This window comes from Symsagittifera roscoffensis, chromosome 1 (assembly GCF_963678635.1).
Source record: "Symsagittifera roscoffensis chromosome 1, txSymRosc1.1, whole genome shotgun sequence".
In the NCBI taxonomy this organism is placed as follows: domain Eukaryota; kingdom Metazoa; phylum Xenacoelomorpha; order Acoela; family Convolutidae; genus Symsagittifera; species Symsagittifera roscoffensis.
This window is the reverse complement of record NC_087062.1, coordinates 97,855,373-97,878,585: the sequence shown is the minus strand read 5'-3', so window position 1 is coordinate 97,878,585 and position 23,213 is coordinate 97,855,373. Positions and strand designations below refer to the sequence as shown.

The following is a 23,213-nucleotide window of genomic DNA, read 5'->3' as shown; positions in this document are numbered from 1 at the left end:
TAAATAGTGAGAGTTTGGGGAGATGGTAACTGTTGATGGAGTGTTATAAAATTATCTAATTCTTCAGAATTTTGAATATTATCTGGGGAATTGTTGATTGATCGTTCATAAACTAACGGGGAGTAGGTTGGGGTTACTTGAGAAGGAGTGTAGGGAGATGTACATTGGTTTTGAGGTTGAATAGGTCAAAAAGGGAGTTTTGAGAAGGTTGAAGAGTTGGTCTGATATAGGTAGAAGGGGATGGTTCGGAATCTGCGAATTCATTGGGAGTTTCTACATCGGAGTTATTGAATTGTGATATTGTCTGAAAAACTGTGATGTCTGAGTTAGTATCAGAATTCATGCCTGATGATGTATTAGTTTGTGGTAATCTGGTGGCGGGAAAGCAAAAAGTGGGATAATGGGGATTGGATTTGGAGGTTGGCAGGGTGGGAGTTTGATCGATAGAGTGATCCAATTTGTCTGCTCATCGTGGGCTGAAAAAATGACTATTTTGAGATTGAAAAGTAGTGGTATGGGGCTGTTCAATGAGTTGTTTATATGTGTCGTCATTTTGGGGGTGTTGTGTTACTATATGTTGAATGGGGCTTTGTATGTGACTTGGTCTTAAGTTTGGAGGGTTTGTGATTGCTAAGTTTCTAAGATTTCGTGAAACTAATGATAATGGATGGTTATGATGTAGATTTGGTGAATGTGGTGATGTAGGTAATGTATTTGTATTATTGTTTGATTCGTCGTATGTGTTCGGGTTTGCAGATAGTTTTGTATTGTATTCTTTGATTTGTGCATCCAAAACTTTTTCAATGGTTGCATTAATGTTGGGTATGGTGTAAGTAGGTAGTATTTTTCTTCGTCGGGGTTTAATTGTTTGACGTTGTGGCTGTTTTTTTGATCCACATGGGACTGCGGTATCCCAAAAATATGTTCGTCTTGAAAGTGTATCAACAAAAGGAACTTTATTGTTATAGAATATCGGGATTCGTTTGTAACAACGTTTATCTTCAAAAACATATAATGGTGATACTTTTTTGGTGCAAGTATTAAACCATAATATATTTCCTTCGTAGTCGAAGAAGTTTGATATATTTCCGGATAATAAAAATCCTGCGTAGGGTATTTTTAGAACTGCTAGTGCGAGTGATTGTAGAAACTGAGTTCTTTCTAATTCACATAGTTGATGTAGTGTTTCTAATTCGGAAAGTGACATTTCTTGAAAAATTCTACTAATTGTGTAGTCTAATTTCATATCTAAGTGGATGTCATAGTGTATTGCGCCAAAATATGTACTATTCATTTGTGATAATTCTTGTAATCGTGTGCTTTCAGTGTCTTGTGGCTTTACTTTTCCACGAGAGTTTCCTGCGTTTTTAAGAAGATTTACTGGGATGTATGATGTTCCTTCGTTCATAGGTTGATGTGTTGCATAGGGATTATATTTTATTTTTCCAGTGGTCAGATCGAAACTTTCGTCGTATTCGACAAGTATTTTGTAATATTGTGTTTTGTGGAGTGGATTTTTATCTTTACATGCAAATTCTGTTTCATGATAGATTTGAAAACGTGTTTTCTGAATTTAATATTGTGGTGTTTTTTTGACTTGGGTTGACATTTTCAAATAGGATGGACTCAATGAAATATTTTGCATGAAATTAAATTATTCTAGCGTGGATTTTTGCTACTTGAAATGTTGTACAAGTGTCTTCGGGAAACCAAACAATTGTTGCTTGTGTCCTTGTTGTAGGATCACAAAAAAAATTGGTCGTTTTTGCAAGGTAGTCTGATTCCTTGATGAATTATAGTGTTATCTTTCAAATCTCGTGTGAGTTGTATTTTTTCGAGTTGTATTTTCCAGTCAAAAAACATTAATTCTTGGTACCCTTTGTTTTTTGTATCTGCTTTGCAGTTTGAAGGATTATTTAATCCAATATGTGGTATCCAGTGTTTGTCGTGAAAATCATAAGTTAGTCGTCCGTGTGCGCCGTTGTATGGGTATCTTTCGTCTAATTTAATTTGTCCTTGATATCTTCCAAGTTCTGCTTGATGTACAGAGTCGGTGAAGACTTGAAAGTTGACTATTTTTCTGTTTGAGTTTTTATTTTTAGTCAAGTTTAATCTAAGTAGTTCGTTTTTACAATCGTCGGGTTTTAGATGTAAAAGTCTTTCTATTTTACTTTGGTAGAATGATTCGTGATTAAGTCGGTTTTTATTTCCATTTGAAACTTGTGAACAATGTACTTTCTTTTCGGAAAATGTCGCTGTAAATTTATAGCCTGTAAGTGTTGTTGCTCGGGCTTTTGAGTATAATGTTGCTACTATGTTTGTGCTCTCTATAGCTTGTGGTTCTGATTCGCATTGTGTTACTTGGTTTATAGCATATTTGTGTAGCGTTTTTTGTTCGTTTTTTTCACAATCATAGTGTGTTACTAATAAATCCTGAGGTCTTGTGCGAGGAGATGGATTTGTATTTTGTTCGGAAAATTTTTTTTTTTTTAAAGTGAGGTGTTGAAATGTAAATATTTTTAAAATATACATGTGTCTGATAATCCTGAGTATGGGTTATAAAAGGTGATATATCCAATTGTGTTTTTTGTATATCTGTCGTATTTATACATGACTTCAGTTGTTATATATGGGGGAGGTAATGATTGAGCTGTTATATTTGGTGGGATTAGGGGAAAAGGGTGTTGAACAATATTATTAAGTCTGACTGTGATTTCAAACTTTAATTGGAGACTATTTTGTTGAAGTATTTGAATTTTGTGTTCTTGAATATCTTTGTGAATATCTTGTCTATACTGTAATCTATTTAGTGCCCAATTGTGGAGTCGGCTACTTTCTTGATGTTGCCCGAATAATGGGGGAGGGGCTACGAAAGTGTTCCAATCTAACCGTAGAGGGGTATTTGTCGATGATTTTTCTTGCGTCAAGATTGGTGGGGAAATTAAGGGGAAAAATGTTGGTGATATTTGACTTATAGATGGTGTTGATGGAAGTGAAAGTGTTTCTGGCAGGGATGATAATGTTGTATCAGAAGAATTATCTATTGGTTCATTCACTAAATTGGGTTCACCTTGAGTATATGAGTGTGTTGTCCAATATGGTGGTCGTTCGGTGGTGTCTGGGGGTTAAAAGGATTTTCTTTGATTTGCTCTGATGTTGGAGTTGTATCTAGATAGTCTGATGGAATATTTGAAATGCTATGTTGTGAAGCAAGTGTGGGAGTTTCTGGTAGTGTACTGCTAGAAAGTTCTGAGGTAGTTGGATCATGATTGGTTAATATTAAATATTTTATAGTGATAAAATATCTAATTTATAATCAATAATAAAATGTAGTTTAGATCTGGTTCCACAAGAGAAACCGAAATCTGCTATTCGGTTTTTGTCTGTTGATTTTTGAAGATGATTCTATTAAATTTAAAATGCTATACTAAAAATTAAACAATCAAAAATATTTGGGCTCTCAAAGTTTCAGTAGGTTTTTTTTGTTATAAATGGTTCATCCAATTTGAGTTTTTATTTGCCCTGGTGTTCCGGCCGCTTTCAACGATGACGGATCGTGATTGGTTCGAAATAAGAGTAGTGTTTCGACTGCCGGCAATGAAGCTCTGGTCTGTTTCCGGATCATGAGACGCTGGTCTGTCCTTGGGTTCGACTCTTTGCGTTCTTGTTTTCTCCATAAAGACCAAATTGGGTAACACTTTGGACTGTAATTTATCTCCTTTGAGTTTTATCAATACCACAAATATCAACGAGATTAGCTAAACAAAACATAATTGAACAAATTACTTTTAGCAATTACTGAAGCAATTTAAAAAAATTAATTGAAATGTTCAGTCAAATTCTAAAATTAATTGAAATTTGGCAAAAAATTTTTTGATGCCAACGCTGAAAATGAACAAAAAAAATCTTGTAAATTCGACCAAAAAATTGAAAAAAAAAATGCAAGAAGTTGCAAAAAAATCAAAAAAAATTGCAAAAAATTAGACTCACGAGGAATAGGAACTGAAGGAAATATAATGCGACCATTGTTCCCGCCCAGTATCTGATGAATCCCTGGACAGAAGACTCACAGCCCTGAAATGAAAACGACTTAAAGCAGCTTCCACAAACAAAATGTTCTCTTGATGTATCAGAACAGTTTTCGAGGCTTCGATTAATTTATTATTGTCCATGTGTGCAGTGGGTGGATCTAGGGTTTTCTCGAGGGGGGAGGGGGGGTGGGGGAATTAATTTTCAAAAATTTTCAAAAATTTTGTCGTCCTTTTTTTAGGTTGACCAAAATGATTTTCCGAGCTCTCCCAAATCACTAAAAGACCTTTTTTTTGGCCAAACTTTCTGCGCCGCAGGCAAATAAATCAGTTAAAAAAAGCGTTTTTAGGAACTTTTTGGAAGATTTTCATCAAAAAATCGCGTTTTTTCGGCGCGCACTCACCCCCCCCCCCCCCGCCCTAAAAGTTAGTATATATTGGCACCAGCCCAAAATGGATATCCCAAAATAGTACAAAGGGTGACCCTTTGGGTCGGCAGAGGGCCGAATCCCTGAGGGGGGGGGGGCATCCGCCCCTGCATGTGTGGGTGATGAAAGCAGATAATTTTTTGTTATCCTACAATTGATGTCGTGACACCCCATTGAAGACAATGGTTTGTTTTTTTTTGCTCAGAAGTCATCCAAGTAGTAGCAGCTACTTAAAAGTTTTTTTTGAACAAATTGACCTGATCTTGTTAAAGACCGTGATGTATTAATGAAATATTGGTAAGTAGTGTTTTCATTAGTATACTAATAAACTGTGGCAGGTCTAGGATTTAATCGAGGAGGGGGGGGGGTCACTTTTTCTATAATTTCTGTCTAACATTTTTTAGGTCACCAAATTGATTTTCGGAGCTCTCCCAAATTACTATAAAAACTATAGTTTTTGGGCACGCTCCCTCCTCAGGGGTCGACCCCTCGCCCACCAAAGTGTCCCCTCTATGGCATTATTTAATGACATCCATTTTAGGCGACTAACCCTAAAATTTTTCTCAAGGCGCTTTGGGCGCCAATATATACTAAATTTCAAGAGCCCAGGTCGAAAAAAAAACTCAATTTTTTGGTCACAAAATTCCAAAAGGTGCCCAAAACGGCATTTTTGACCTGTCTTTTTATATGTTTGCTTGCGGAGAGGAAAACTCAGTCAAAATAGGGTTTTTATAGTGTTCTGGTAGCGCTCGGAAAATCAATTTATTGGTCGATCTAAAAAAGTTGACAAACATTTCAATTTCAATGTTTGAAAATTCGCTCCCCTCGAGAAAATCCTGGATCCGCCCCTGTCTGCCTGCCAAAAATTGATGTCTTGAAGTTGTACCAAAACGGGACCCTTTTCGTGGTCAGGGGGTCGAACGAATCCTTGAAGACGGGGTAAAATGATGCCCCCCCATCTGCTTCTGGTGATAATGACAATCATAATAAATACATAATCAAAACACCTATAATCAAAACACATAATGCCTATAATCAAAACACACCCCCCTCTGACCCATTTTCAAATATTTCCAGCATTTGGGCCGTGCTAACTAGGAAAGGAGACCAATCTGACTAAAATTGGACTCATTCATCCCATTCTCATACAATAAAACAAGCACAAGATGAGAGATATTTTATATACCTGGGTGTTAACATAAGTGTTTGAGTTGTAGATGGGGTCATAGCATGCACTGAGACTGTATGGGTTCACCCTGACCCCAAAACTACCAAGGAAGTCCACATCTGCAGGCTCGTCCGCATCTTTACAGCAGGCTGTGGGCCAAAGCTACAAGCAGCAAAGAAAGAAACATTTTCGCGTTTTTTTTCTGATATCTACTGAACATTCTCCCACCTCCCTATGGTATTTAGTGAAGAAGCTTCGACGCTTTTCACTTTTCCCCATTTTTCAAAGTGTGTATTAATAATAGTTGTTTTTCATGTTATTGTGGCTAAATGCGTAATGCTACGATGTATGTAGGTATAAAGAACAAATCTTCTTTTTTAAATATTTTTTTTTCAAAATTTAACTAAATGTGGGACGAAACGATCCGAAACTCACATCCTTTAAGAAAAAACAGTACATTAGCACCAAAAAATTTTAATTGAAAAATCTTATTTTGCTGCAGTATATTTGGTCGAAAGTTCGCAGATTTCGTCTACTTAACAATCTCCCCTATTTTTAAAGGAGGCATTAATAAGCAGATCTTAGAGACAGGCCTATTAGCATGTGTGTCGATTAGCATTATGATTATGTCGATTAAAAGTACGACTCGCTGTTTCAAATTTTGTTTACTCAAAATTTCAATTTTTATCAGCGTGCACTCTATTAGTTAGGTGACATGAACTTTTATTTTTGATCACAAAACAAGTAGTTTTCGAAATTTTTTGAAAAAGTTGTCTAATTTGCTTTTCGCTTGAATGCGCACCCAATTAAATCAATAAACCCATGCTAATGGGCACAAATACTAATCGCTACACCCCCATCGGTTTTCTCTCATACGACAAGTAACTGCTCGCTCTGTTTTTTCTTTGAATTTTGGACCATAATGGTCAATTCAGATTAGTTACACTTATTTTCAGAGGAAAAAGAAATCTAAATTTTCATTAAAAACAGAAAATCAATAAACAGTTTGGTCATTATCATGTTATTTGATCAGATCAGTTGTGTATGTCTTTTTGCTCCTGTCAAAGAAACGTTGACTTTTTCCAAATTTCTTCAAAACTGGCAAAGTCATTGTATTGATTATCACAGAGAAACCAAAAGCAGAAAAGCCTATAAAACTTCTTGTTTTTATAAAAACTGAAAATTTTTTGATGTTTAACAATCAAAACGTTATTTTTAAGTTAATGCAATATTTTGGAAGCATGCATTGCCGTATAAAACACAATGTGTAAAACAAATTTTTCAGAACAACGTTGCATGAACTCTTCCATTGCAGCTTTTATTGTATCCAAAAAGTATCCAAAAATTGATAAAATTTGAAAAGATGAAAAAAAAAATTGGTTTTAAATTTTTTTGCTCTATTTCAATTTGGATTAATTTTATTTGCATTTAAGGCTTTAATAGGTCTGTGATTTATATTTAATTTTTTTTCCATACAAATTTTACAAAAATGAAAGAACTTCTCGAGTCGCAATTTTTGTGAAACTTATTAGAATTGTAATCAACAACGAAACGGCTCGTATCCGGGCAAATTTTGGTATGTTAAAAGATTCTTGGAAACAAACGAATTTTTTTTACTATTTAATAAACTTTCGTGTTTGTATTTTATCTTCCTACAGCGTAAGTAAGGAAAAATATTGTTATGACAAATTACAATTAGTAATTGCTTGTCTCAGTTCAGTTTGAAAGTGTTCATTGGCCACTTACAATTCAATAGGACAAAATATTTTGCGCATTAAATTTCCCCTTAGAGTTATGGTCATTAACGAACTCCAGAATTCAATTTTTTCCAGATTTCACAGCAGATGAATTTTCGTTTTACTTAGAGTTTTTGGTGAATTTTAATTTTTAACTGCGATAAACGGATTTTTTCCCAAAAAATATTTTACGCAAAGTTAGTGATTGTTGTAAATTGCAATTTTTTCTGAAACCTAGTTTAAATGTAATGATTATCAAAACTGCTCGTATCAAGGCAAAACCCGATTGTTCCAATTGCCCTCTAATTTTGATCAAAAAATTGTGATTAAAAGTTTTTTCAAACTTTTCGAAAAAAAAACCTTTTGATTATTTAGGAAAATGTTTCTTTTACTTTTTTCACTTTCCTACACGCTATTGCTTGCTTAGTGGAGTTTGAATTATTTTCATTGGCCACTTAGGTTTCAAAATTACTTCATTTTAAGTTTAATTAATGATATTTTTTTCTTATGAAATTTTTTTTTAAAAAGAGCACTTTGTGAATCGTTAATTTTGTAAAATCTATTTGTTTGTAATCATCAACGAAATTGCTTGTATCAGGGCGAAGTCTGGAATAATAAAATATTTTTAGAAAGAAATGAAATTTTTTTGACTATTTTTAAACTTTCTTGTCCTTATTTTATCTTTCTACAACTTACGTAAGAAACGATAGTTTTATGACGTATTACAATTAGTATTTGCTTGTTTCAGTTCAGTTTGAAATCTTTTCATTTGCCACTTATATATTAACAGGATAAAATCTATTGCGCGTTAAATATCCCATTTTGATTTTTGGTGATTAAAGTACTGCAGAATTCATTTTTTTCCAGAATTCAATTTCAACAAAAATTAAAACAGCAGAAAAGTTTTAATTTTTAAAACAGCAGATAAGTTTTAATTTTTACTTTGGGCACTGTTTTTTCGTTTTGTTTTTGGAGTGTGTTAAAAATTAGCATCCAAAAATTCCTATTTAAAAGTCTGGAGAGAATTCCTAGTTAAAAGTCAGGAGTAAAAAAAATCCCCCGCAACAAATGTTCCGTTATTTAATCATAAGTCGTTAAATAAATGATTTTTAATCCTGAACATTTTTGAATTGCGTTTGTGGTTTAACTGCATGTTAGTTTTTGCAGGTTCCTTTATGGAAACGAAGGAACATGAAAAACTTGATCTATTAGTCCTTGATGTTTTAGTTTGTGCGAATATTTCTACTTAGTGAGTCTCATTTCTATTGACTACCAGCAATGAATTGCTCAATATATGTTATGATTGATCGGAGAAAAACGTTTTTTCTTTCTTTCTTTCTTTCTTTCTTTCTTTCTTCCTTTCTTTCTCTCCTTCTTTCTTTCTTTCTTTCTTTCTTTCTTTCTTTCTTTCTTTCCTTCTTTCTTTCTTTCTTTCTTTCTTTCTTTCTTTCTTTCTTACTTACTTACTTACTTACTTACTTACTTACTTACTTACTTACTTACTTTCTTACTTACTTACTTACTTACTTACTTACTTCCTTACTTAATTTCTTTCTTTCTTTCTTAGTGGTAATAGCAACGCATTTCAAAAACAATAAACAAACTAAGCACTAAATATTTGTAAAAGTACACAGTATATCGCGGGAAGACATTTTTTCGAGAGTAGTATCTCGCTGAAAGATTTGGCGCACTTTCGAACTTATTTTTGTCGATTTGATTCTGGTTTTTCAAATGCTGAATTCTTATCTTTATTACGCGCACAAACAAAAAGTTCAATGAGGTTCATAGATTTACTGGCCCCCAAAGAGAAACCTGGAAAATTTTTAATTGTTGTAAATAAATAAAAAAAACAGTTAAAAAGAACGTTGAAAAAAGATCAACAAAAAGTGAATTTATTATTTATTGCAAGATATCAAAACGAGGAAAGAATTAACTGGAAGCTGGAAACTGGAGTTGTATGTTTCCTACCCGTGTGGTGTTGTAGGTGAGAGTGATGACGCGGGTGTTGGTGTTGCGGAGCCAGTTGGAACTTCTCCAGTCCGAGTAGGAGTCCACCCCGCAACAGTCCCACTGCAAGCACAATTAAAAAGGGGTTAGAAAGACTGGGCTTGTGTGCTTTAACATTTCTGGTATCCGAAATAGTCGAAACAAAAAACAATTTCCCAAAAAAAAATTCCTGTTGAACATTGTAGTTTTGCTGACCGGAGCTACAATCTAACGTGAATTTTATACTATTTCACAACTTTGCTTGAATTGTTTTTAAGGTAATATGACCTCATTAGCTATCAGAGAAATACTAAATTTTTGCTGGGCGAAGAGAAAATAATTTATAATCTAAGAAGAAAAGATAATTAGTTTGAGAAGCAAATATCTCACGCCATTGTTGCTTTAAACAGAGTGAATTTTTCAAATTTTTTGCTGAATACAAATTTTGAATGGTATTTTCATTTAAAAGTTTGTATGAAAAAATTTTTTTGAACCAGAGATCATCATCACGTCAAAAATCCTCTTTCATTTCAAAATTTTTAAATTTATATCTGGTCTTTAGCTCTGGTTGATTTGCTTTAGGAATAGTTACAATTTATTCGAGCTCAAATTTATATACAATTTTGTTCCAACTCCCAAAATCATAATTAAAAAGTAAATTAATAAAATTATAGCCACTATACATAATCTATGGATTATAAGAAAATAGGCTGGTAACAAGGGTATTTCAAAGTATTTAGACAAAATAAGAGAAGGGATACCTTGAGTTGCACGAAATTCCACAAGAGGTCATCATCGGAGCCGCCCACACCTTCCACGGAAAACTTCTCAAACGAGGCTTGTAGGCCATTTTGGACCCTCTCATTCGCCTAAGATTCACACCTTCTGTTGAAAATAAATCTACACTTCAGCTTATCCGTTGATTAGCTATTATAAGAACTGTAGTTTGAAAACGCATTTCAAAGTTTCTCAAAAATACATTTCTTTCTGAAAGGGTTTCAGGATGGCTGCTGGGCTCTTTAAGTTTCTGGCATGCCGGGGTTCTCAAAAACCAACTATCTATAACCCGGATTTTTGTAATTAGTGTTTTTAATTTAGTGTTCAATATTTCTTCATTAAGGTAATCTGAGTGATTGAAATATGCTTTAACGATTGTATGATCAATTTTAATCAGTGTTATGAACAAATTTGTACGATAGACGACATAATTCAGCTACAGGCTAATTGAAGCTAGGTTCTAAAACTACAAGGCTTGGTTGACCATTTGACTCAACTTACTTCTGAATGCAAAATCTGAAATTACAAACAACAACTGTTATAAATTTCAGAAGTGTCTCTTGAACACTACGGAATCTGATGAGATCGGATCTTCAGGGTTGACCAAAAATTCTATTCTTATATTTTCCATATATGACAAAATATTATCATGCACTTCCATATTACTCAGAAAAAATATATGAAAACTATATAATAAACCCGAATTTGTCGGGTTTTGGCCATAAACGGGTTGCGTTTTCTAGGCTTTTTATTGCGATGAGAATGAAAGAAGTAATAATAAGTAACACTCAACTTTTTCAATTCCGGGCTTTTACAATCATTATCGATTCAAGCCAACTTTAATTGATTATAATCAATTATATTAATTTTTTATCACAAAAAAGTGAGAATAATTGTTTTTGATTATATTTTTTGGAACAGTTGTTGCTTTTTGGCAGAATTATAATAAATTTTTAAGTGATTGTAAGTTTTTTTTTTCAAAATTTGATCAAAAGCAACACTGAAAAGACAATATAATTGAATACTAACTGTTTTAGTTGAGTGATTGTATAATTTTCCATACCTGAAAAATGTACGTTCATTCAACTAAAACAGTTAGTAATCAGTTATGTTACCATTTCAGTTTTGGAAAAAAACTTCTAAACACTTAATAAAAAATCATACAGAAAGCAAAAATTATTTGGAAAACATTCTCAAAGCAATTATAATTCTCAGCAATTATAAAAGGAATAAAAAAACTGTGCGTTACTAAAATTACTTCCATCTCTCGCATCGCAATAGAAATCCTAGAAAACTTAACCTGTTTATGGCCAAAATTCGACACTTTTGCGCTCGAATCCGCCGCAATGTCCTCAAAAGTATCTCTTTTCAGACATTTCATGCACAAAATATAATGAATAACAAGACTGCACCTTTATTAGCGTAAAACCCAGATTGTTCCGACGGCCCCTTAGCTAGTCTCAAAAATTTTAGACTGGTCCCTTTGCTGGTCTCAAATAATTTTAATAGAAGCTTGACAAATTACCAATTTATACTATCAATATCGATTAATAAAAGCTAAGGTTTGATCCGATCTAAAATGACCATTTAGTTTGCCGCAATTCAGTTTGGAACATATGAGTGCAGGATAATTTAGTAATTTGCGCATTGAATTTTTTAACTATAATTGAGCACACCCAAGTTAGGCTGACAAGCGTACTCGCTTGGCAATCTGAAGATTTCAGGATCGATGCTCATAAGCAGTCAACGGTTGTAAAATTGGTCTGAAAAGAAAACCCCTGGCTTTTTTTTCCTCACTTTTTTTAAAGTGGGTACAATTTATTTTATTGTCTTTCAAATTTTAATTGGATTGTTGTAACGGATTACAGATCAATTAAACATCTGAGTTCGACGCTGATAAATTATTTGCATATTTGATAAATTTCACAAAACTTTAGTTCTTACTTTAAATTTGTTTTGCTATCATTTTTTGTTTTACAACTGGAAATTGCATGAATGATACACATTTCCCCTTAGACACCATGCATGGAATTACACTTTCATGCAAAGCATTTTTCGTGCTGAGATTTGTATGATAATTATTTTTGTGTATGGGGTTCGCATTAATTTTTGAAGAATGGACAATCGATAAAAAAACTATTAAGTTTGCATCGCAAACAATGGCCAGCTGAGTAAAGATGGCCAGTTAGTGCATCACAAAAGATGGCCACAAATTACAAAAAAAATAATGACAAAAAATTAATGACAAATGGTTTGAAGATGATAAATGATGAAATCTTTTAGAACGTTTAAACGTTAGTTTCTTTAACCGGTTGACCCAAATAACTTAGAAGCGTACCATTAGAGCTTAGTTACATCATATAGTTATAACTGACTAAATTTATGCAATGAGCGCAAAAGGATAAATCATGATTTCTACAATTTCAAGATAATTTAGTAAGCCAACATGGTTCTCGACACAAGACTGAAGTAGCCTTAACATGATTTCTCACTCAATTCGCGTTATTTTGCGCGTTGTTTTAAATCATTGTTCGTTCGATTCCATTTTTAGATTCCATCGTTCTTAGTATTTTTGAGCTCAAACCATTTTCTTAATTCTGCGGAGTTTCGTGATTAAATTACAAAATGTGAGGTTAATGTATATCTAATTCAGTTCTCTGACTTAGTAACAGTGCTTGGCTTCAAGGGCGAACTTTTTTTTTGGGGGGGGGGGGGGGCTCCGACACCACTTTTCAGGGATATGATCCGCTCATCAACCGAAGCCTATTTATGGGTATTATTTTATGAAATTCAATTTTGGCCGACCAGCCCTTAAGTGTTCTTAAAGGCGCCAATAAATAGTAATTTTGAAGCAGAGCGCGCGCCGAAAAAACCCGATTGTACGGCAATTTTTCCAAAAGCGCCCAAAAACTGCATTTTTGACCTGTTTTTTTTCTCTAAAGTTTGCCTGCAGCGCAGAAATTTTGTCAAAATAGGGTCTTTATAATGTTCTGGGAGTGAACATTAAAATGTCGACAAAACTTTCAAAAAACTTTGAAAATAATTCACAACATGCCTCAAACACTTCCATTTCGTATAGTGGTTGCTGCAATTTTTTTCACAAAGCTAGCCATTGTTTTTTTTGATGATACCATCCACAGTTTTTCAGGCTTTTTTTCATAATTTGGCGAATTACTTAATTGACAAAGAGAAGAAAATCTCAAAAAGACACCTCGCTCTTTAGCACGCAAAAAAAGGTACAAGTGTGATAGAGATCTCTCGGTAAAATGCAAATGTGAGAGACGGGTCCCATTAATATTAGACCAATGCAGCAATTAACTAATCAAAATGCACCGGTTGGTCGTTGTAAATCTTTTTCTCAAACGTAACTAACCTGCCTCCTTCGCGCAAATAAATTCCATATTTTAATTGAGGTCATCGAAAGCACTAAATTGAACAATTTTGTGTTAATCTTTTAACATCAGGGAACCGTTATTCCTTGGGTTCCTTTATCACACTTGTACCAAAATAAATACTTAGTTATAGTTAGAATTTCAATTAATGAATCTAACATCGTCCAGCTGTCCCGAGCAGATGAAACAGAAGATAAGATTCAATGACGTCACAGCCACGCCCACAATCACAGACTGAAAAGAAAACAAGAAAAAAGAAAGTTCACAGGGAGTTGATTTGAACAAAAAATTGTTCAGCCAAAATTTCAATCAAAAGATAAATTGAAACTTTTGAAAATTCAGTTTGAGTTTAAGCCTTCTGATAAAAGAAAAAATGAGCAAAAAACAAGTTTTTGAAATACAATAGGTTTGAAAGTTTGAGTGTATATAAAGTATTATCCGTACAAACTCTTAGTCTAATATACGGCATCTATTTCGACTGGGATTTTGTCTTCAATTACCGAACTACTCTGATTGAATAACGGTGAAAAAAGAAACACTTTTTTTTTAGCTTGTAAACCATTCGTTAAAGTGTAATGTTTAAAATCAAACTTCGTTATTTTCTGTTATACAGCTCAAAGTTAACCAAATTGTTGATTGAGTGTCTCTTTTTTATTCAAAGTTAAATTTTTTTTTCGTTAGAAATAAATAATTCCAACTAATAGATTTAAGCGTTATCATCGGTTTTTTCAAATATCAAAACGAACGGTTTAAGGCCGTATGACAGAAAAGACCCCCCCCCCCAAGCTTTATTTATTTTTAGTAAGAACCCTATGAAATTACTTTGAAAATGTCTTACCACTCTGAATGTTTTGTTGAACATGTACCACGTGGTCACTGCAGCACAGGGCAGATAGCCGAACGTGACTAAACAGACAATGATGGACATGCCATTGGTGGCAGTTAGTAGATAGGGCATCCCGAGACTGTCCTCCAGGAAACGGATCACTCCATCATTCAATAGGTCACAATTCAGAATGAAGATGGCAAGTGTCCAGATCTGAAAAGGACTGATTCAAATTTATAACCAACAAAATGCTTCTTGCTCCTCGTCATGATTGCATGAATCTTAACCTCGCGATTAGACAAATTAGTTTGGGTAATTACTGAATCTGAAAATCAACTCAATTTGATGTTAACTTAAGATTTGAGAGAAGTTAGTGAATGACAAAGGGGACGGGTCTCATCTAGACAGTGAACTTAATAAGGAGCAAAACTAACAAAATTGAGGCATTTTGGCGGGAAAATCAATGAATTAGACGTTAAACGATTATTTCACTCCTGGCTCGCCCACAAGTCAAACGAATATAAAACTAACTGCCGTTATTAGTAGTGATTCAATATTCGGCTAACAGTTTTCTTCTAATTGGGTGCCTTGCGCCTGCTTTGTTTATTTCACAGTATCTCATAATTACCTATTAAGTTCACTGTCTGGATCCCCAATAGCTAAAAAAGTTCGATTCGCACCACGCCAAAACTTATTGGTGAAAATAATAATTTCTTATATCATATACCATTTCAAAAAGGCTCCCACCCCAAGCAAATTATAGACCCCCAAAATACAAAAATTATAAGATGGGCAAAAAGATTCCTTATCAAGTTAACATCCCCTCGCCAAATATACGAAGTTAAACTCATCCACCACAGTGTTCAAATTAAAATAATTTTGCTGAGCGCTGAGTGTAATATGCTCTATTATGATTGGCTAAAAATTCGATCTCAGATGCATGTTAATATTCTCCTCCCTAAACGTCTTTGGAAAGGAGGATGTTTAATTGGAGATTGATTAAAAAAATCGAAATTTATATTGACCATTTTTGGACCGACTAAACATGTGCTGGTCAGAAACGCTGTAAAACACCTGTTTTTGGCGAACCTTTTGTGACAGAGGCAAAAGTTTGGAAAAAATTAGGAAAAAATGAAGTTTTGACCGTTTTTCAGCGCCTGCTCCCCTCGTCTGCCCCCCTGCTCCCCTGCTCCCCAAGACAATTATTCAATATTGCTCTCTTTTAAGCATTCACTGGATAGCCAAAAAAAATTGTCTCCGGATAATTTGTTATTGGAAAGCCAAAAAAAATTTGTTCCTGGATAGCCGAAAAAAAAATTATTCCCAGATAGCCAAAAACCATAGGGCCTATCAAAGTAGTCGCATTTTTTTGCTATCTAACTTCATAAAAACAATTGCATAAAAACGATTTTTTTGTTAGTTAAGTTCCAAAACAGTTAATTTAACCGTTCGAATAAAGTTAAGCATCAAATTTTGTGGCGAACTTTGTTTTGTTGCTAAAATCATTAGCAAGACACTTTTGGTTGTTTTTCAGCTATTCGGTAATGCGGCTCTCTAGGTACGCACCGGTTCAAAAAATATCGCATGGGGGTACCATATTGATTGTTTTTCAGTCTTGATTTGAATTAAAAAAATCTGATAAAGGGTTCTCAACATCGAGATCAACTTTGTTTTTAGTCAGCTTGAAGAATATAAATATAATTGATTATCATCCAATAAAAGTGGATTATAGTCCTAATAACTTTTAATATAATAGATTACTATTAATATTTCTGGATTTTTTGAGAGGTTAACGACAAAATTTACAATTTTATTATTCTTGTTCTTTCTTGTTTTTTTCCAAGCTGTCAATAAATGAAGCTCGTTTTTTTGACGTAAAAATTATCAAAAAAAAATAATCGATTGTTTAAATCAGACCGTTCTTTATCAATTTAGGAAAAAACATTGATCAATTAATCAATCAACTGATGTAAATCCGTTAACATCAGGCTGGGGCAAAACTCTATCTGATTTTATTTTTACCTTTTATCAGAAACTTTTTTTCTCGGTTACGACGGTTACGCGTCGTTACCGTCAAAAAATCAATAAAATGGTTTTACACGGCAAAAAAGGCTAAGAACCGAGTAAAGACACTGACTTAATCACAAAAAAAAACATTGTCTTAAAATTTTGATGCATTAGTGCAATTTGTAGTATCATTAATCCTTTTAAATGTTGGAACCAGTATAAGCATTTGCAGGCGCAAACCTTTAACTCTGCTTTTAACAAAAGCGAACTGATATGTTGGGCTACGATTCGGATGGTTTTTAACATGTTTTCAAATTTCTGAAAGCGTTCTGGACCTTCAGACCGTAAATTGGCAATGATGTTGCATTCGAACTTTCAAAAATGCACTTGAACTGTCAAAAGAGCAAGAAAAATAAGACATCTATTTCTTAACAACTTCAAGGCCATTTCTTCAACCAAAAAAAAACTGATTCAAGAATGATCTGACAACTTTTCAGAGAAAAAAATCAACACCGATACAAATAGGCAACTGCAAAACTTCGGACAATTATTTGGATTGAGTTTTAGCTTTTTAGCTTGGTTGGAGTTAAAATTAAAAAAAATTAGAATGTCCAATAAACAAACGTGTTAATAATTAAAAAACAGATAAATCACTCCGTCTAGTATGATGATGGCAAAGCAGAGAATAGTGACAACTCCTAGCCAGTTGTGTCCTATGTCTGTCTGGGGTCCGCCGCCACTTCGCCAGTAGTCGTCGTCAGCCAAGAACTGCTCCAGGGCACCTCGCAAAGTGACCTTCTTACGCCCGGCATTGTTGTCATTACCATTGTTGTCATTGCCATTGTTGTTGTTGTTGTTGTTGTTGTTGTTGTTTGTATCAACAGAATCTGTGACCTGAAGATGATAATCAACAATAATGACTACTATTTTGAACAACTGAGATAAATTGGACGAGCCAGAGATAAGTTGGCGAACATCAAGAATGCAAACCTGAATGATCTTAATTGTTCTACGCGTTTTTGTATCCCTCCCTTTGGGGGGGGGGGCGTGGGGCTGGTATGATAAGTCGTTTAAGTTGTTTACATTATACTCATTAGAGTTTTTTTTATCAATTGGAAGTTGGAGTTCGTTTTATTAGCAGGGAAACTTTAAATCACTGGCAGTTAAAAATAACAAAATATTAAATCCTCCAAATCAAAGCCTCATCTAATTTGTGCTCAAACGCCAATTTTTTCATCTTTCAACTTCTAATTTTACTTCAAATTTATCTTTTAAGCTCAAATTTTACGTCAAGTTTATATGTCAAGCTGAAAAAACTGTCTGGGGTAAGGTAGTGCATAAGCTTGTAAGCAAAAAAGATGACTTGACAGAAATTTTTTCAAAGATGCTGTGCTCGCTAATCTCCGTAGGATGAATTTAACCGAAAAAACAACAATAAATTTGTATTCTCGGTAATACAAAATTCAACGGCAGTATTGATAAATTCATCCTAAAATTTGCTTTGTAACGAGTTCATAAACTCACCAATAATCAGCTTCAATAACAAATTGGCGCAAGCTAGCCACAAGAACCGGTCGGTAATGTCCTTGAGACAAATTGCTCTTTTTTTTAGCGAATTAGAATAAAAAACAGAAAAAATAGGATATAACCCCCTTTTTTTAGTATATTAATACATGGGCAGGTGTGGGACTCGAACCTACGTCAACTGTCGGTACGTTAGCTTAGGCCACTCGGCCAACTGTGCTTATGGTTGTTACATTTTGGCTCAATTTTATGCATTTATACTCTCGCATTTATACTCTCATGCATTTATACTCTCGCTTACATTTGCGCTGCAACATCCTCCACCCCTAAACAAGGAAGAACGGGAGCGAGCTTTACGGTCGAGCGGGTCAATTCGCTCGTAACGGTCTTTATGTCGGCGGATCTCGCGCATCCGTCCTTGCCATAGTGCAGTCTTAGGATAGGTGCGAGTGGATAATGTCCACGTGGAGTGTCAGGCTCTATGACCCAAATCAAGTCGCCGGTTTTCAACTTAACGTCTGACTGGTTGTGCCACTTTGCCCTCCTATTGAGGGAAGGAACGTATTCCCGCATCCACCGTGTCCATATTGCGTTAGCGTATGATTGCGATCTGGCGAACCGCTTCTTATGGTCGAAGCTTTCTTCGAAACTTAGCGACGGAAAACTCGCTGCGTATTGACCAAGGATAAAATGATTCGGGTTCAACGCCTCTAGATCTAGCAGATCGGAACTAACGGCTGTTATCGGTCTGGCGTTGAGTGATTGCTCAACAAGGCACAGCGTGGTTCTTAGAACCTCCTCAGTTACTCTTCTGTTGCCTAAGATGTCATACAATACACGCTTGACACTCCGAACTAATCGCTACCAGGAGCCACCATGGTGCGGTGCGCTGGGTGGACTGAATTTCCAGCTGATCCCTTTCTGGACAAAAACAGCGGGCGCGAGCTTGTTCCAACTTTCAACGCAAGCTAGGAGCTCTTTCTGAGCACCAAAAAAGTTCGTACCGTTGTCGGACATGATGGTAGTCGGAGTACCGCGACGTGCAATAAACCTCTCCACGCCCATCACACAAGAGCTTGTGTCGAGCGAGGGGACCACTTCAATGTGCACCGCTCTAGTGGTGAGACAGGTGAAGAAAAAAACCCCACCTCTTTTCCGTACTTCTCCGGATTGGAACTAGGAACGGCCCAAAGTAGTCGACACCTGTGTTAGAGAAAGGAGGTTGCTTGTAACCCAGCCTTTCAATGGGCAGATCAGCCATAATACGAGTTACGGTTTGCGCTTTGCGTTTTCGGCACGCAACGCAAGTATTTTCAATGTTCCGCAGCAACCATCGCAAATTTAACACAACGTATTTCAAATTAACCACCGCACGCATGTAATCCAAGCCTTGATGGAAATTCCTAACGTGCAAGTGTTTAACCAATAACCGAACAATCGCATGACGTGCATCAAGTATAATCGGATGCTTGTTGTCGAAATCGGAATCAACCAAGCGGCTGATGCGCCCAGTCGAGCGAAGGATGCCAGCTGGTCCAATGAACGGCGAATACTTGGCGATCAGTCTATTCCTCTTGATAACTTTACCGGACCTTAAAAGTTTTAGCTCGCCAGGGAATGTCTCACTCTGGGACAGGTAAATGAGCTTCTGTTCAGCAATGTCCATTTCACACAGGTCGGTAATTTCTATTACACTCGACCAATAATGTTTATGGGATGGCAGCCATCTTAACAAAAATGCTACTGTGCGTTTGTATTTTACAATTGAATTGAATCTCTCCCATTTTCCGAAGGGAAGATTTTTTTCTGTCAAAACATCGAAAACAAAATTTGACAAATTTTCCAGACAAATGTCGATATTACATGATGGTCCTTTGAGTCTTATTTTATCAATAACCCTTGTATCGGGCTTGAACGGCCAATCAGTCGTCCTCAGTATACTAGGGCCATTAACCCAGCTGCTTTTCTTGAAGACTTCAGAAGAAATCCCTCGTGTACCGGTATCAGCTGGGTTATCACCGCTAAGTATGTTATGCCACTGATCAGTGGTGGTAGACTCCAGAATTTCACCAGTGCGGTTACCAACAAAAACGGGTAGTTTATTACAGGAATTGAGCCACTGAAGAACAGTGGTACTATCTGTCCACATGAAAATATCCGTATCTATGAAAGTCAGATCTTTCAAATATTCTTCTTTTAAGCGGGTTGCAAGAAGAGCTGCTTGAAGCTCCAACTTTGGAATAGAAAGCGCTTTCATAGGCGCAACGCGGGCTTTGCCTAACACAAAGGCTAATTCGGTCTGATGCGAGCTAGCAAGTTGCGCACGAAGGAAAGCGACGGCACAGAAAACATCCTGTGAACTATCACCGAACATGTGAAGTTCTATTCGGTCGAAAGGGTCAGTGAAATAGCTACGAGGTATTGTCAGAGAACCTAACAAATGCAGACCTGAGTGCCACTCAAAGAACTGCTTTTTGATTTCCTGTGGGAGATCATCGTCCCATTTTTGACCACTGATTCGCCAGATATCTTTTAAGAGAAGGCGAGCCTTCACGGTATACGGAGCCACTAATCCATTTGGATCAAAAACAGAGGAAACAAAACTCAACACGGTACGCTGGGTGATTGCTTTGTCTAGTGGACGATCTACTAACGACTAAGGTATCTTTTACGTGATCGCACTTAAGACCGAGAACATGCAACGACTGGTCTGGACTCGTACAAATATCTTTAACAGAGGAATTGGACTCTCGGTTGTCCGGACCAAGAGCGGTTGTTACATCGGGCACGTTGCTGACAATTTTTTTCAGATAAAACCCACCTAGTTTAAGCAACGAGACTAAATCCCTACCTAATTTCAAGGCGTCATCCCTGTTTTGAAAAGAATCCAGATAATCATCCATATAAAATTTCTGGACAACAGCCAAAGCAGCTTTGGGGTACTCAGCTTGATTATCCGATGCAGTCTTCTGCAAAGCAAAATTCGCACTAGTCGGCGAGTCACGAGCACCAAAAATGTGACGCGTTTATTGGTGAACTACCACACTTGATGTGGGGTCCTCCCGCCACAAAAAAAACTAAGAGAAGGTTGATCTTCTTCACGGACTCCAACCTGTAAAAAAATCCCTTCGATGTCAGCTGAAACGGCGTATTTATGCTGATGGAATCTTAAAAGTACAAAAGTGAGCTTTTGAAGGAGATCCGGGCCAACCAACAGAGATTTGTTCAAGGAAGCGCCATGACACTTCGATGCCCCATTGAGGACTCGGCGCAGCTTACCGGGTTTATTCGGGTTCAACACCGGGTGATGCGGGAGATACCACTCAAGATCAGATCGGCTCGTGGTTTGGGAAGTGTGCCTTAAAGGTTATGACATATCTTTTTTTTTGTATAGTTTCTCTAGTTGTTTCGGCGTATTTTCCACGGAGCGACGGACCCTTATCTAGCCTCCTTTCCAAAGACTTTAATTGAGCTAGGGAGGAAAAATAGTTATTCGGTAAAGTACTTTCTTTATCGTTCTAAAGTATTGGTACAATGTACTTCTCACCATTGTGAAAGGTGTCATTTTTCAAAACGGACAGAGCGCGTTTGTCGGTGGTGGAACGGGCATCCACTTGCTTAAGGACTCCATATGACTCCAACTCATATCAAGTTTTAATTTGGTCCACAAGAGACATGTCTTCGACAACACAACACACTTAAAGCAAGACGAGTTCGACTTAAAGGACGGCGGTAACGGGCCACTTAAAACCCAACCTATCGGAAGGCTTACGGCGCACGGTGAAATAGAGTCCTCCCCCAGAAGGTACTCAACGGTTGGCATGGTAGAAATCCTGTCCAATAATTATTTCGACTTCCTCATACTTATAATGTATAGTTTTATCGGAGCCAACTGCGAGTATTTTTCATGTAATTCAGGAATACTTATGCTATCCAATCCAATGAGAATATGATCCTTAACATAAGCGCGAAACGAAAACGAAAATTCACTATTATTCGTTTCGGCGGAAACTTGAAAACTTACTTGATGAATTTTCATCAAGCTCGTGGAATTGAATCCATTTATGGTGAGGTTAACGGGAGTGCCAACCAAATGGAGACGTTTTACGAGATCCGCGGATACCCATGAGTGCGTGGAAGCACTATCGCAAAGAGCTAGGGCATTAGTAATCGTCGCATTCGAAGAGACGGCGAGTGATGCAACTGGCAGGAGGCCTTTAGTTGACTACTGGCTTTGAATATCGCCGACGGCAGCGGTAGTCGATAAATGTTTAGTGCTTGCGTTACCTGAAGCCGGGGAGTTTTTAGTATCCTTAGGAGGAAAAATTTTCTCAGCTCCATGTAAGAGCACGTTGTGCGTGCTTTCACAATCTGGCTCGGCGCACTTTCTGGCCATGCTACAATTACAAAAACTGTGATTGCTCTGTAAACACGCAAAGCAAAGTTTTTGTTCGGCCAAATGTTTCGCCTGTTGTGTAGCGTTTTTCTCTTTAAATACGGCGCAATTCCAAAGAGCGTGTTGACCTTTACATAAAGAACATGGAGGGAACTTTGGTTTTTCCTTAGTCTTATCACTTACCTTTGCATTACTAGCAAATATTTTCGTACCTACTTTTTGCTTCACTGGTTCTTCAGACTTAACCTTAGAATTAATTGTTTTTAGCCTCTTTTTAGCCTCTGCTTTTTCTTTAAGCCATTCGTTAAATCTAGCAGAGTTGATCGATGCCATCCTACGGTTTGTATTGACCATGCCTCTTTAAGGTTTGGGAGAAGCTTACTCACAGCTTGATTCAGTAAGTTAACACTTTTCAGGTCATCTTTAAACGATAGAGACTTGAATATGGCAACAAGTCCAGAAATTGTAGAGGAAAAGCCAATTACATTTTCCGAGTTATGCATTTTCAGCGGCGGATAATTACTCAATTTATCTAGATGAGCATGCGGCTGCCCAAATTTTCTTTGACGAGTTGCTAATGCGTCTTTATATAGTACCCCGCTATAGCTATACTCAGCGATTGCGGATTTTGCTTTACCCACTACGAGCGTTTTCAGATAGGTAAGTTTTTCATCGTCACTGAGTATGGCTGAATTGACCGTCGATATGAACTGCCCAAACCATTCATGCCAATTAAATGGGTTGCCATCGAACTGGGTCAGCTTCCACTCAAGGAGATGATCTTTTTGGCTGTGCATGAGTATATTAACCAATTCTCGTGTCGTAAGTGTACGCTCGACTTGTGCACCAGGTGAATTACCGGGAGTTGGCGCTGGGTAACTCGAACAGTTACAGTGACAATCAGGAACGAACGGTTGATTAGCTTGTGAAACATTTTCAGGCTGT

General features: G+C 36.3%; 1 protein-coding gene across 2 annotated transcripts in view; it reads right to left on the bottom strand.

The window, feature by feature from the left end:
• Positions 1 to 3,461: 3,461 nt before the first annotated feature.
• The window catches only part of LOC134857310 (uncharacterized), a 29,940-nt gene continuing 10,188 nt past the window's right edge, over positions 3,462 to 23,213 (bottom strand). The window contains exons 4-12 of one of the 2 annotated variants that reach the window (XM_063873702.1): positions 17,003 to 17,242; positions 14,354 to 14,554; positions 13,675 to 13,749; positions 10,625 to 10,639; positions 10,108 to 10,215; positions 9,329 to 9,430; positions 5,643 to 5,786; positions 3,991 to 4,074; positions 3,462 to 3,758 (exon numbers count right to left, since the gene is read on the bottom strand). In XM_063873702.1, the coding sequence (XP_063729772.1) occupies positions 3,486 to 3,758; positions 3,991 to 4,074; positions 5,643 to 5,786; positions 9,329 to 9,430; positions 10,108 to 10,215; positions 10,625 to 10,639; positions 13,675 to 13,749; positions 14,354 to 14,554; positions 17,003 to 17,242 (1,242 nt within the window). In that variant the 3' untranslated portion in view covers positions 3,462 to 3,485. The remainder of the gene's footprint in view (positions 3,759 to 3,990; positions 4,075 to 5,642; positions 5,787 to 9,328; positions 9,431 to 10,107; positions 10,216 to 10,624; positions 10,640 to 13,674; positions 13,750 to 14,353; positions 14,555 to 17,002; positions 17,243 to 23,213) is intronic. The other variant, XM_063873703.1, reaches the window with a different exon arrangement.